The 15,143-nt window shown below is 53.1% G+C and overlaps 1 protein-coding gene across 2 annotated transcripts in view; it reads right to left on the bottom strand.

Moving 5' to 3' along the window:
• Positions 1–206: 206 nt before the first annotated feature.
• The window catches only part of ITGB5 (integrin subunit beta 5), a 113,056-nt gene continuing 98,119 nt past the window's right edge, over positions 207–15,143 (bottom strand). For both annotated transcript variants that reach the window (XM_043875498.1, XM_043875499.1), the window contains 5 exons: positions 8,951–9,173; positions 5,068–5,171; positions 2,783–2,902; positions 1,315–1,481; positions 207–705 (listed from right to left, as the gene is read on the bottom strand). In XM_043875498.1, coding sequence (XP_043731433.1) covers positions 610–705; positions 1,315–1,481; positions 2,783–2,902; positions 5,068–5,171; positions 8,951–9,173 — 710 coding nt within the window. In that variant the 3' untranslated portion in view covers positions 207–609. The remainder of the gene's footprint in view (positions 706–1,314; positions 1,482–2,782; positions 2,903–5,067; positions 5,172–8,950; positions 9,174–15,143) is intronic.

The following is a 15,143-nucleotide window of genomic DNA, read 5'->3' as shown; positions in this document are numbered from 1 at the left end:
GAGTGTCAAACACAAAATCTGGTTTTAATCTTTACTTTCAATCCCAAACAATCTCTTTCCTTTTCGTTACAAAAGTACTAGATGAACATGGAGAGAAGAAAGCTGACATCTGCAAACTACGTGCCTTCAACAGGCGTCTCGATCCCACCACCAACACCCATGTGCGAGGCAGAGACACCAGGCAGGTAATTCTCGGGAATCAGAACTATACATAAATGCACGATCATTTTATTTCATACAAACATGATCAACACGAGCGAAGCCGGACTGTGGATTTTACACACTCTTGACACTCCCAAGAACCTTCTCGTGGGGCCAGATTTGAGGCCCAGCCCTCCTGGAAGGAGGACGCGGCCCGCGTCTCAGTAGTTCATTGAGACGACAAGCTGGACGTGCTGGGGAGAGCCGAGAGTACCGCTGCCAGGCTTGGACGGGTGGCCAGCCGGCACAGCCGGGCGCCTTCCTGCATGGGCTCCTTGCCCGGGCTTGCCGGAAGGTCTCTGCACTCGGTGGAGCAGGGATCAGTGATCGAGCCGAGCAGCTGTCCAGAGCGTGTCAGTCTCTGGCTTGACCGCTCACCTCCTCCGGCCCTCTGAGCAGAAGGAGCTGTCAGTCCACCGTGCCATTGTAGGATTTGTTGAACTTGTTAAAGGTGAAATCCACGGTGTGTGTGGAGATGGGCTTTCTGTACAGAGGGTTTGAAGCCTAGAGAACACGGAGGGTAAGAGGACACGTGTTAGCTCACTCACTCATTCGAACACACACAGGTTTGGAGGCCCTTCCAGGGTCAGTCACCAAGAAGGCAGCAGGCTCTGTGTGCGGGTAGAGGCGCCTGCCTTGTGCTGCAAGACTTGCTCCTCCAACCCACTGGCCAGGAACGGCCCCGCCCTTCCCTGAACCTTCTCTCTCCATCTCTGAAATGAGGGACCTTGTCCATCAGATGGTCTCTAAAGTCCCTTCCAGTTTTAACAGAAATGAACTAGGACTTCAGGGGGCACTCACTGTGCTCTGTCCTTGGATGACGTGCAGTCTGCTTGGGGAAGCAAGGCACACACAGACATTGCGATAGACTGTGGGTATGTGGGGTCCCCTCCTGGGCTGTGTCCAGACTCCCCCTGCTCAGGCTGTGCCCAGCACCTCTGCTTGTGAGCCTCCTGACCTGGGTGTGGTGTGGGGCTCTGTGCAGGGCATTCAGAACTGGGTACACACTACCCCTCAGGCTTCGCTTCTTTGTTCTGAATGCTAAAGGTGCTAGGGGACCTCTGCCTGAACTCAGCTGGACCCCTAAGCTTGACATGCTTCCCACTGGCGTACCATTTCGTAGCGGGCCCTGGATCGCTCACTCTGGAACTTGGCGAACTCTCTCCGGTCGTGGATGGTGACGAGCAGCTTCCAGATGACCAGAAGCGCAAACCCAGTCAGGAGGATGCTGCCGACCACGGCCAGGAGGATGGTCATGGCACTGGGGGCGGTCCCACACTCTGGAGGAGCAGGGCACAGTGAGCAAGCCACCGGCATCACCATGCCCCCACTCTAACCTCAGGCCCACCAGCACTCCCCAGAGGCCTTCATGTGCTTCATAAGACCCTCACATGGCTTCTGGGAGGTGTGGGTGGCAGGCAGGTTTCTCCAATGCACATGAAGTAAAAGATTCAAAGAAGACTGGTGACTGACCCAAGGCCACACAGCAAATCGAGGGCAAAGTCCAGGAGAATTTAGAGGCTGCTCCACTTTTCCCCCACACACCCTGTACATGGCTGCATCCCCCCAACTCGAAGCACCCACACCCCAGCCCAGCCCCACCTCCCATGCAGGATGCTGGACCACGTCTCAACTTTCATGTAAATGGTTTCAGGAGTAGACCAGGCAGCAGGAGGTTTCACGAAGCCGTTCCGCAAGGGCTGGGCTGGGGGCCAGCCGACATTTGTAAGCCCTTAGTGTGGAGCCTTTGGAGCAAATGTGCTTATTTTCAAAGAACCACAAAGACAGCGCTTGGAAACAAAGCCTCATTCTTCAGGCGTGCATCCTGGGCTGAGACCACAACCCTTCCCTCTGCCTCGGGAAGGCACATTATGTGGTCTGGCCTCATGTGGAAGCAGTTTGCAGTGCTGTGAACTCAAGAGAGCAGATCTTTTTCTGCACCCCCACCCCCACTCCAACCTCCTCCAGAGAAGAATAAAAGGGGTCATACCAGAAACCCTAATTATCCCAAGGAAAAGGGCTACTGGTCCCTGGGCCCAGAGCATGAGGCAGAATTGTCCCTGTGGGTCAGAGCATGCCGTCCTCAGCGGCTGGGCACAGCACTTGTGGGAATGTTCACCCAGCGCTCTGCCCTTCCTGGACGCCACTCCAGGAAGCGGCAGCCCAACCAGGGCTGTGCACGTACCCAGACTCCCTGATGCCCAGCACTGATGGTCTGGACCTGCCGTGCACACTCACACTGCCGTTAGCCACGTAGGTTAAGCGTGTTCTGTGCTCACTGCCACCCCCGGACCCCTGCCTTTGAGATGAGACACTCCCCCAGGGCAGGGCCCTATCCTCCTGTAACTCCCATTCCCTCCAGTCACAGCCCCCAGCTCCGCCCCAGCGATGGTCCCCAGATGAACAGTCATCTTTCTTCTGAACTACAGCAGTCAGGTAGAGAAGGCCCACAGATCCTGATCTTCACAGGGAACTGTGTCCCTCCCCTCTCTGGAGTTTGGAAAGGATGGTGAAAAGAGGGTGGGTGATAGGTCAGAAACCAAGCGCCCTGGGGGAGCAGACAGGGCCAGCCCTCACCCACCTGGCTCCCTGAGGACCGTGAGGTTGGACTTCCCACTGGGGAGCTCTGAGTAGGTGAACATCATCACACAGTCCTTGGCGGTCTTGTAGAAACAGAGCACAGCCTCCTGGTCATCTTTCACTGGAAGGAAACCAAGCAGAAGTGTCCTGAGTGTCTCTCTGAGCAACTCAGAGCCACCGAGGGATGGGGTGAGGAGCCAAACCCTGCCCCAGAAGAAAAGGGGTGCAGAGAGGCTGACTGGGACGTAACAGTGAGTTCAAGTCTCTCACATCAAGAACGCAGGCCCAGCACTGAGTTAGACTGCCCCAGGGATGCAAACTCCCTTCCACGCGAGGGAACCTCTGCAGCGCTCACTGTGGGGATGTGGAAGGAAAGGACGCACTATGGCCAGGCGGGACAGGACAATGGAACTGGATAAAGAAGGGGCTCTCCTGCTGCCCACAGAGGCCTGAGTGAGAGCTCACACTCGAGTCCCCTGGCCGAGAGCCAGCTGCAGAGGCCGAGAGCTGGCAGTGCTGTCCTGAGATGTGAAATGAGAGAGCCGCACGAAGCGATGAGATAAGTGAGAGACTGCACCTCCCCAGCCCCCAGGATGGTGCACACTGCTTGCCTCGCTCCCCGTGGGAAGAAGCTCCCTTCCTCACACTGCCTCACGCCTGCTGTCCCCACACGGCTGTCACCTGAGGTGAAAGCATCACCCTCCTCACCCCCGAGGCATTATCCACAGTCTAAGGCTTCCCTGGGTCAGGGTTAGATTGATTTCTAGGGGGGAAGGAAGCCGGGAAGAGTGTGAAGTAAGAGGAAGGCGGGTGATAAGGGAATGACCCATGGGTCCTGAATAATAACTGCAGGTTATGTTGTGACATGGGACGCCTTCCAGCTCCACCCTCTGTAAGCCTGTGGCTCAAAGGAGGCTCCACCTGGGACCAGACATTTTTGAGCGGTTATCAGACGCGGAGGCCTGGGCTTTTTTTCCTCTCAAACCCCAACAGTAAGCCCCGTCTGGCTGAGTGTGAGCGAGTGTGAGTGAGTGTGTGTGTGTGAGAAAGCCTGGGGGAAGGAAGGAAGGAAAACTGCTGAATTCAAACAAACTCTCTGTGAAGCAGCTGATTCAGGTCACAGCTGTGCGTGAACAGCAGCACTTGCTCCAGAGCGACGGACTAGTTAGTGGGTCAGGATAGGCATCACCCTGTCTTTCTGTGGGTGTCCAGTCACGGGGCAACGGCCCAGGTCTGCAGGCAGAACTTGCTGCGAGCCAGGCCTCAAGCCACAAGACAGAAGCAGGGCAGGAAAACTGGCATGAGAGGCCAGTCTGGGAGGGTGGGGGGCTCCACATTGGCTCCCAGGTGCCACACAAGCCCTGGCACACAGTAGGTGCTCAGTGAGTATGAGCTGATGGCATTCACAACTCGGTTGCCATGATTTGGCCAGAGTATCAGTCAGGACCAGGGAGGCAGGAACAAGGAGCAGAGAGACCGGCAGGAATTCTATCCTGGGTTCCTCTGGACAGAATGCAAGCTCTGCCTTGTCTGATGCCAGCAGCATCAAGAGAGCTGTGCTGGGCTGAGGCGAAATGGGGCACAGACTGGCTAGCTAGTCACCAAACATGGTTTCCCAGCTTCCTGGGAACACCTGGATGGTATTTCCCACCATTCCTGCAGTAAATGTGGCCAGGTGACTGAATTCTGGGGGGAAGTTACATGTACCCTTCCAGGTCCAGCCCATGTAAAACTCCCATCCAATCCTTCCCTCTGTCCTCCCCACTTGTAGACTCAATGGAGAGGATTCTGAGGACCTGGGGGAGGGTGGAAACAAAATTGAGAGGGTATCTGGGCTCCTTTCAGGACCAATGGAGGCCTTGTCAACTAGGAACATCTTCGCTTTCAGTGAGTGACAAACCAACTTCTATTTTGTTAAGTCACTGAGGTTTGGGGTGTGTTTGTTGTGGCAACTAACAATACTTATTCTAACTAATACACCAACTTCTCAGGAAGCCTGGGAGAAGATGTGGCTCAGAAAGGACTGGGCCCAGGGACAGGGCAGACATTGATGAACAGGGAGGTCTTATACCTGGAGAGCCTGGAACCTGTGCCCTAGCCCAGGTACCCCAAGTCCTCTTGGGGAGCCAGCAAGGACTCGCCAAGAACCTGAGGCTACTTCCTAACTCAAGGTTAAAACTACCATCCTGTCTGCCAGGCAGCCCTGAAGATCATCCCCACAGGATAGTCTCTATGTGTCTGCCAGGATCCAAAAGGGGCTGGCTACCCAGGGCACTCCGCACTCACCAATGGTGTCCACCCGTGTGATCACCTCATCCTTGCACAGGTTTTGGCAGGTCTGGTTGTCAGCTGAGCTCCCCGAGTGAAGCAGCAAGCACTCGACACAGTCTCTTTGGAAGAGAGGCAATAAATGTGGGTGTTAAATGCTATGGATCAGCTCCACACATGTAACTGTGTACATGCCCCAAGAGTGCAGATCCCAGCCCTCCTTCAGGACCCTGAAGCTCTAACTTCTCCCATCTTCAGTTGTTTAGCCTTACTGTCCTCTCTGTTGCCCTCATGCAGGGAAGCCTGAAGGTCCCTGGAGGAGCCTAGGTGAATTTAGAGACGTGTCTGGTCCCCATGTCAAGTTGCAGGCTGGAGGCCTTTCAAGTTCTGACACCAGGAGCCACATCCACCTGCACTCCGGTGCATCAAATGCCTCCCTGAGGAGTCTGCCCAAAACAAGGAGCTTCTGATGATAAAAAAGTGTTCCTGGCCTTGAGGAGGGGTCCTCATACCCCTATGGCCCCAACTCCCAAGATCCCCACCAGGAGACCATCACACAGGCAGGGCTCTCAGCCCTCCTGCACATTAACCCCTCTGGGTGGGATTTCAGGACATCACTGCCAGGGGCCTCCACCACACCCACGGAATCTGCATCTCTAGGGCTGGAGCCTGGTCTCCCAGGGACTGAGTAAAGGTGAGGGCGGAGGACCGCCGTCTGGGAGACTCTCGGCCCTTCCCCCTTCCCCCTCCCAGACAGACCCCATGTGGTATGGGAGCCAAGCTCTAAAGTTCACTGAGATTGTTGTGGAGGGGAGAGAGGGTCCCTAACCCCTCTGGGGGACTGTTGTGGGGCATAAATGGGGTGGCAAGAATTAAACTCCAGGGAGAAGTGGGTTGGAACAAAATTGCCAGCTGATGGTGAAGTTGCAGGGCCTTTCTGAGGTGATGGTGCTCGGTGACCTGCAAGGGGGGAAGAGACCCTCAAAACAGGGGCTTCTCCAGGAAATGGGGTGAGGACTTCAGAGTTAAGCATATTGGGCGGGCCACTGCCTCCTTGCAGCTGTGTCCTGGCACCAGAGTGTGGCGGGGGTGAGGCGGAAGCTTATAGAGCCTCAGGGACACAGGGGACAGCAGCCCATACCCCACAGGCCTATGGGGACCAACAGGGCTGTGTGTCCGGAAGGCTCTCTGGCAAAAATATGGCAGGAAACAGAACTACCATGCATCACATTTATCATTTTCATTTTAAAATTCCTTGGGATGGAGGAACCAGTTACTACATTTCCAGGGCAAAAACAGTGCAGTGGATGCCAGGCCTGAAGGGAGCTGGGAGCGTTTCATTAAGTTGCTCTATTTCACAGGCAAGGGAAATGAGGAATCAAAGGCAGCAGGGTGCAGCACCCAGGAGCCCTGCCTCTTCGTCAAGTCTCTCCCCAAGTCCTTCCTCTGCTTTCTGAACGTTGAGGAGATCGTGGAGAGAAAGCAGATAAGACTTTCTTACCAGGGTTCTAATAGGTTGAAGAATTCAACCATCCCAGGATGAACCACAAAATTCCTCTCTCCCGGGAATGACTTCATGGAAACATTCTGGAGTTAAACAAGTCAGAATTGCTGCATTTCCCCTGAGGCCATAGCCCAGTGGGCGGGTACTGAGACTTGGCTGGGCACCAAGAAGGGTTGGCTCCAGCTCTGGTCCTTCACACTAATGCCGCTGCCCTCCCCACCCCACAATTAACACACTGCAAAGAAAGGTGTTTGCTTCCCATCTCCACTAGGACTCACCACAGAAGCCTCCACCTGCACGTCCTGTAGTCAGGAAACGACAGGGCTGCTTCCAGGGAACATTCCCTCATCATCCACACCAGCAAATCAGTTTAACCCGTGTGCTCCTCGCACTGGGTTGAAACTTGTGATTTATTGTAGTCACGTATTAAAATAAGTCTGGCCTTTAAACAAGCAAGCTGCTGAGACAGACTCTGCTCAGGGAGTCTGTTAATTGAAATCAGCTGAGGCTGAATATGAACTCACCCAAGGTGAAGGGTGTGTTTGGTTAGTTCTAGAAAGTGGATATTGCCTGTTCTGAGGAACCAGAGGGTGGGGCGGGGGGGGCCGGTGAAAGGACATAAGGCATTGAAAACCTGGTGGTTCTCAACAAAGCGGTGAGAAGAACAGCCTGAAATAAGGCACTATCAAAGGGACTTCTTTTTTTTTTTTAAGTTACAAGTAGGCTGTGAAAGAGGCAGTGTCAGTGTGGCCCAGAGACACGTAAGAAGGTTCCCTGATGGCATCTCTTTGCTCTCCTTGCTCCTTTGGTGTTGCTTAATAGACAACAAACCAAGTTCATGTCTTCTTGGAAATGAATGCTTTAAACATTTAAAGCTAAGGCTATCTTCCCAAGCAGGCTTTTAACTGACCTAAGCCAATCCTTTATTGCCTTGCTGCTCCAGAGGAAGGGGAAGAAACAGGTTTTATTGGTTCCACGCGTATTGTCCTAGCTTCATCCCCACCTCCCAACAGCCTCACATGCCCCAAGGTCTGGGAGCACACACTCAAAACGGTTCTGCTGGTGGGAGCCGGGGGGAGGGCGCCTCCCTCAGGCATTCCATGTTGATAATGGCCGAGAGTCCAGGCTCAGATGGCCATAGCTATTTGGGCTCCAGATCCAGGATCCTAACCTCCTCCCCTGGGATGTTTCTATTTGCATTTCTGCTGTTTCTCCATTTTTAGCAGGTCAACAGTGGATCTGTGTTTCTTTTCCCTTACTCTGCCTGGCTTCCCTCTAATTACACAAAATAAAATCTGGCCCTGTCTATCTTGTCTCTCCATCTGCGGCCAGCTTTCAATTACCCACGCCTGGATTATTTGTGGCAAACGTCCAGACAGGGGCTCTGCCACCCAGAACATTTCTGAGTTCAGACTGACTGGCAGCCCCAGCCACTCGGGGAGCATGACCTCCTCTCATTAGGAGCCTGGGCCAGGCATTTGGAAGGGATATCTGCCAAAAAAAATTGCACAGTTGCATTTCCCAGCCAAAAGGAAACAACGTCTGTATTATTACTTGTTTCTGATTATCTGTGTTCCTCCCTCCTGGCCCCTTAGCACAAGGATGACGATGGCACAGCTGTTTCTCTAGCAAAATCAAGGCAAGCTGTCACTCTTGCTTTCCTGATGCCATAACTCCCTGCTCTCTTTCATTCCCTCTCATTCGTTCTCTGGCAGAATGTGGAGGGCAGAGCTGCGAGGAGGTCAACTGGGGAACGTGACCCTGTGGCTGGGTCAGTGGAGGCCTGGAGCCTGTATCTGGACAATCCCTGCATTCAGCAGCAGCACGGAGACCCGCTCCATTATCTGTACAAATGGAGCAGAAAATTCAAAAGCCACTACAGTTTGTTCCTGGCATGCCTTATCTAGGTCGGGGGCCCTCCTGTCCGATTTACCTTCTGATGATGTTTTGTTTAAAACAGTATTTTCTATACAGGAAAGGTGGCCTGTGAAACACTGTTTGGGTTGATGTTAATGGGGAGGGTCAAATTCATTTGGAAGAAAGATGAATGCTGAATGTCCTTTTGAAACACTCAGTGACACACTAAAGGCTAAGAAGATGCTATTTTGGTACCAAAACAATTCAATTTCATTTAACCTAGTCATCCGGTAATTTCTAAACTTGAATCACAGTCTTGCTTTTTGTTGTTCTGTTTTGCTTTTGTTTTGTTTTTACAAAATCTCCATGGAACCAGAGCTTCAAAGGCCCTATTCGAGTTCATGTGAGTAAGAGTTTCACTCCCCTGCAAGTCTGCATGGGCAAGGTGTGGGAGATGGGGAGTGAGAGGCTGGTGGCCCTGGAGGCTGACTGGCCAGATGGCAGGATGGTCTGGGGGAGACGCTGGGGTGGGGGCTTTACCTCTTGGTGCTGCAGGCATCAGGGCAGGTTGGGCACTTCTCACATGTCTCCCCAAAGGCCCCTGGCTCTGTGCACTGGCACTGCCCGCAGACGCAGTGCCCACGGTCGCTGCAGATGTGGCCATCCCTGGCCTGGCACGTGCTGATGTCCGTCGAGCAGTTACAGTTGTCCCCGATATAACCTGCGTGGCACTTGCATTCTCCGCAGTGACACTCACCATGGCCTAAAAGGACACACACCGCACATCAGTGCCCACCTGCCTGCACAAACACACAACCAAGCTGGCGCCTGCCACATGCTGGGCCCTGGGGGTGTAACAGAATGAGACATGGACTGTGCCCTCAGACTCTGACTGGGCAGACCAAGAGGGCCTGGTTCCACCACGCGGTGACAGCAGGGTGCCCAGGCGGTGCATGCAGTCCGCCTGGGCTGGACGCTGCCTGAAGTCAGTCCAGAACTTGGCCAAGTCTTGCCACGGGCCCAGGACCCCAGAGAACTTCTTCCTATCTCCCAGTTATGTGAATTACATCCCCAGGGCATGTGGATGTGACCCCGTATGGCAAAGGAAACTTTGCCATGTGATAAAGTGAAGGATTTTGAGACAGGGGAGATTCTCCCAGATTATCCTGGGGCCCTAAGTGCCATCACAAGGGTTCCGTATAGGAGTAAGGCAAAGGGGGATCTGACCGCGGAAGGTGGTGGCCATGGCCAGGAGAAGCAAGACGCTGTGCTGCCAGCTCTGAAGACAGAGGCAGCGGCCTCAAGGAGCCAGGAATGCAAGGAGCGCAGCTCTGTAAGATGGGAAAGGTGAGGGAAGGACCCTCCCTGGAGCCTTGGCAGGAAGTGTGGCCCTCCTGGTACCGACACTGTAGCCAGGGAGAACCATGTCAGACTCTGACTTCCAGAGCTGTCAGAGAACACACTGGAGTTGTCTTCAGTCACTGATTTGTGGGAACCTGTCACACCGCAACAGAAACGCACACAGTCACTGTCCCTGAGTCTCATGAGATGCTGGCTCCAGAGCTGTGGCCCAGAGCAGGACAATTCAGGAGCAGGTGCCAAGGGCGCCAGCAGCTAACACTGAACTCACTACGTACGTGTCAGGCTGTATAGCATGAACTTGAGGAATTCTTACAACCATCCCCTGCTCACAAGTGATGAAAATGACACATGGAAGGACAAAGCAGCGTGGGGGTGGCCACAGAGCCAGGACCCAGACGAGGAGTATGGCTCAAGAACCCACAGTCTGAAGTTGAGGATCTGCAGCCTCTCAGGAGACAGAATAGGCCCTAATCACGAGGAGAACCAGCTCCCCTGTGCAGGAGGGACCCGATCGTTCCACAGCCTCCAAGGGAGGAGGGGCCGGGCATCCCCTCCATGCTCTGCAGGCATCAAGAGCAGGGGGTTGCTGGGCTCAGAGGACTGTGTGTGCACCAGGCACATGTGTGCACCTGCTGGGCAGTGAGGAGTATTGGGAGCGCCAGCCTCCAGGGGGGCCTGACAGTTCATGGATCCTCTGTTCTCTGTGCTAACACAGCAGAAAGTAATGCTATAAATGGCAGTTATTTTTTTTTTTAAAGTCTTCTTTATACTACTACTGTAGCATACTTTCCTTTCTCGTGCCATTCTGCTAAGACTGATATCAAAAGGACCAAGAATTTGTATTTACTGAGAATCCACAGACACACTAGCAGGAGACCAGACAGATAGGGGATGGCGTCAGATGTGGGGGGAGGGCTCGCATTCTACTCCCACTCCTGAGTCAGTTGTCCTGGTAGCTGGATCTCAGCACCTTCTGTGAGACCCCCAGCGAGTGTGATTCACAGTTCAGGTCAGGACCTAACTTCAGAGCGCCGCTTCACCCCTACTTCCTTCTTGTCCCCCTCTCTGCCCAGTCCTCACTGTAGTACCTGGGACCTGCGGGAGACAAGGGTGGCCATCTGGAGCCAACAAGCCTCCCCCCTCCACCCCCACACACATGCGGGACCGGGACCACAGCCCAGGGACGCAGAGCCCCTGCAGACACTGCACTGGGAACAGCACTCCCACCCCCCACTTCACAGGCAGTGTCGAGGCATATGGCAGCCCTCTGGGAGAGCTGAGGAAAGCCAGGCCTAGCCAGGAGGAGGCTGCGGAGTACAGTTTAACTGCCTGGAAGCTGGCGTGTGGTGTGTGGGCCACAGGAGAGAGCAGCACCCCCGGCTCTAGGGTTACAAGGTGGTGGCGGGGGTGGGGAGCCGAGCACACAGCTCACTCTAGGGAGGGAGGCCCGCACACCCCTCCTCTCCACCAATCCTCGAACAGCCATGGCAGGCAGGAAACCACCCTCCACAGGGAAGTCTTCCCAAACGAAATGGATCCAATCCACACAGATAGCTCCCTCACTCTCGGCCTCGGCCTCGGGACCACACTGGTCAGGAGCCTGTTTTAAATTAAAAGGGTTCACTGTCAGGGTAATTTTCCCCCCAACACTTTATTATGAAAATTCCAAACCTGCAGCAAAGATGAAAAGACTGTAGTGTGAACATCCACCTATTTACCAGCTCTTCCACCGTCAGCATGTTAGCTGCTGCTCCATCACACACATCCCTCCCTCCTTCCAGCCATCCATATATTTTTAAATGCATCTCAAAGTGAGTTGCAGGTATCAGTGCACTTCAGGGGTAGGTTTTTCATTAGCTCTGGCCTCTCCAATGGCCTGTACATCATAGAATCCCATAAAGCAAAAATATCAGGAGAGGTATGGCTGGTGCCATATTTACAAGCAGCAAAGACACTACTCAGGCCAGAGGGACTGCTTGCTTTGTTTGACCTGTTAAGTGTTGTTTTCCCTCTTACTCTGTATTTGGCAGCAATGTAACATGAACCAGATGTAACCTAACACACTGTTTTAAATTGTCAATGGTTTGGAGAAGAGGTAGTATATTATTTTTTTGTGGTGAAGTGTGGGTATGTGTGTGTTGAAAGAGGAACTTGCTCCCCATTGTGACTGAGCATCTCATGTGAAAAGATCTGCTCAATGAGAAGATAGCAAAGTTGCCAACTGCTCTGTGCTTTCCCTCATGACTGCTGATTGGCAAGTAAACCCAGCTGCCTCGGGCACATCTGACACCATGAGAACCCGAAAGCTCCAAAACCCAGCCCAAGGTCAAAGCAGTTGAGTGTGTCCTGGATCTGGGGTGTGAGTAGAGTCAGGAGTCACGGGCAGGAGAGACTAGGAGTTGGTGGTCACCGGAGGTCATCGTGGCTCTGTGGTGAGGGGCAGGACTCACGGCCAGAGACGTAAGCCATCCTCGGAAGCCGCCCCCCCAGCACCTGAGCAGCAAGGACATGGAGAGGAGGAAACACTGTGCAGAGAGCCTGTGAGTGAGGACACAAAGAGCTGTGCCATTAGTCGGGGGGCCAGCAGGTGGGGGCCACGGAGGGCCACAGGACCCTGCAAAGTCCTCATCCATGGGGCTCTTTGGCTTCAAACATTTGCCAGTTCCAATGCGAAGTCCCAGCAAGTCAAACTAGGAGAGAAGCCGCACTTGGTGAAATGGCTGAATCTGCCTAAATGCTGCCCTCAGGGACTCCGTACATGGCCCCAGTTTGTCCATCAGGTGGTCCATTGCCTCCCAAGACAGTGTAAAGCAGCTACAGCAGAGAGGCGTGCATGCACTTTGTCCTCCTTCACTCCCACGGCAGATCCTACCATCTAATCAGGGGAGTCTCTGCCAGGGAGCCCGGGATTAGCCTCAGAATCATCCTCGACACCGTCCTCCAAGGATGGTCTCCCAACTAGAGGAGCTGGCACACAAGATACAGCCACTTGCCTTCTCTGCTTAAGCTTCCATGTCTCTTTCAGAAAGCAGGACTCATGCACAGTGTTACAGACCACGCAAATCTGGTCACAATGTAACCTAACCCAAACATCTCAAATCCTGCAGTCAGGCCTCAACCTGCCTTTCCCTCCACCCACACGTGCAGATTTCCACATCCTCTGGTCAACCCTGGCCTCTCCTAACACCCTAGGAGGAACACGTGTTATTAAAATGACAAGGGCCACTGAGTCTCATCCCCAGGCTCAATAACCATCTATCACCAGGAGAGTTGCACGGGGAACGGGAACACGATGCTGGCTAACAGCACCCAGAGGGCCGAAGCAAGGACTCCTCATCATAACAGAGCTCATTTATAACACTTCCCCAGCACCTTGGCAGAGCGTGCTGAATTTCATGATGCCTGTTTAATACTCTGCAGACGTAAAAAATATTTTCATTACATATAGATAGGGATACTGAAGGGCATATGAAAGCACTTTGTAGGCTGTGAATTGCTACATGTGCAAGTTATTATTAGTACCTTTGTTGGAATGATTGATAGCTAAATGGACAGGAAGTTGTAAATGTGTCTATTTATACAGAATTTCAGCTCTACAGAATTCAACAGCTTTCCATCAGCAAAACGGTGCTTGTGTGGGCCACAGGCCAAGACGCAGCCCCCTGCCTCCCTTGATAAAGTAGAATACAGGCTATTCAGAGGCAGGGGTGCCATGAAAGAGGGCAGGAAGGAGCTGCTGGAGAGGAGGGAGGGGGGCCTGTGAGGAAGCCCCAGCCAGAGCTAGTGCTCTGTAGAGGCCAACAAGGGCAAATTCGACAGTGCAGTGGGATGTGAGGGTCGAATCCAGTGACAAAGTGGTGAGGCAGGGGCCACAGAGAGCATGGCAGCTCCCACAAGGAATCCAGTTGTTCAGGGAAAGGAAGAGATGAGGAGGAAGGAGGTTGGGGATTTTAAAAAGGGGATATTTAAGCATCCTTCTGATTAGAGAGAAAGATACAGAAAAGAGAAAATCTGGTGGCAAGTGGAGGGATCAAGGGAAGAACAAACTCTAAAGAGATCACAGCAGAAAGAGACTGAGAGGGGGAAGCGGGTGGGGGGGGGGGGCGGTGTTGAAGGGAGACTGAACAGCTTGGGGTGAGGGCCGTGGCCAGAGGAGCTCAGGATAACCCTGATCAGTTGTATGAAGGGCTGGGGGCTGTGCATACTTGTTCAAGTGTGTGAACCATGTTCAAGTGTATCCTGCACCACTGGCTATGTCACCTTGGGCAAATCCCTAAACCTGACTGATGATCACGTCCTTATCTGTCAATGTGGACAATGGGAGTGTCTGTCAGAAATACTGATGCTACAGCATGAAGGCCCTACTGCAGCAGCTGACACAGGGCTGCCCCTGGAGCGGAGCAAGCAAGGATCAGTGCTCTGGACAGTGGTCACAGCACTGTGCAGGGGTGACCAGAAGACAGGGATGAGAAAAACTAGAGGACTGTGCAGTGGGAGGACACAACTTCAAAGGGCGGGGGAGTTCAAGGGAGTGGAAAGCAAAGATCTGCCGGGCGAGGGGTGACTGACTCAGACAGGAGACAACTAGGCCCCTTGTCCTCAGGAAAAGGAGGGGTGGACATTCCTGCATGAGGCAAAGGGTGAAGGGGAGGAAACACACCATGGGACATGGGTGACGGGCAACAGAGCAGGGATACAAGGAAACATGCAGAAACTGAGGCAGTAGAGTATGGTGGCTAACATGTGGCTTCTGAAATCAGAGAGCCTGGGTTGCCTCCTGATTCTGCTATTTGCCAGAGGTAACTGATATTTAACCCCTCTGCATGTTGGTTTCTTCCCTTTAAAATAGGGCCAATAGGGGCTTCCCTGACAGTCCAGTGGTTAAAACTCCGTGCTTCCACTGCAGGTGGAATGGGTTCCATCCTTGGTTGGAAAACTAAGATCCTGCATTTATGCCATGCAGTATAGCCAAAAAATAAAAATTCAATAAAACTGTAACTTCTAATAAAATCTAGAACACTCTTTAAAAAAATAAAATAGGGCCAATAAAGATGTCTCCCTTGTAGGCTTGCTGTTATGAGTTCAATCACTTAACCTGTATAAAGCACTTAGTGTTTGACATATGGGCTTCCCTGGTGGCTCAGTGGTAGAGACTCCGCCTGGCCAGCAAGAGACACAGGTTCGATCTCTGGGTCGGGAAGATCCCCTGGAGAAGGAAATGGCAACCCACTCCAGTATTCTTGCCTGGGAAATCCCATGGACAAAGGAGCCTGGTGGACTAAAGTCCATGGGATCACAAAAGTGTCAGACACAACTTAGCGACTAAATGACAAAAGTGCTCAATTAATGCTAGCTAGCAGCAGCTTCATCA

This window comes from Cervus elaphus, chromosome 19, assembly GCF_910594005.1.
Source record: "Cervus elaphus chromosome 19, mCerEla1.1, whole genome shotgun sequence".
Classification (NCBI taxonomy): Eukaryota; Metazoa; Chordata; class Mammalia; order Artiodactyla; family Cervidae; genus Cervus; species Cervus elaphus.
Note: the sequence above shows the minus strand (reverse complement) of the source record. Positions and strands in the feature narration are given on the sequence as shown.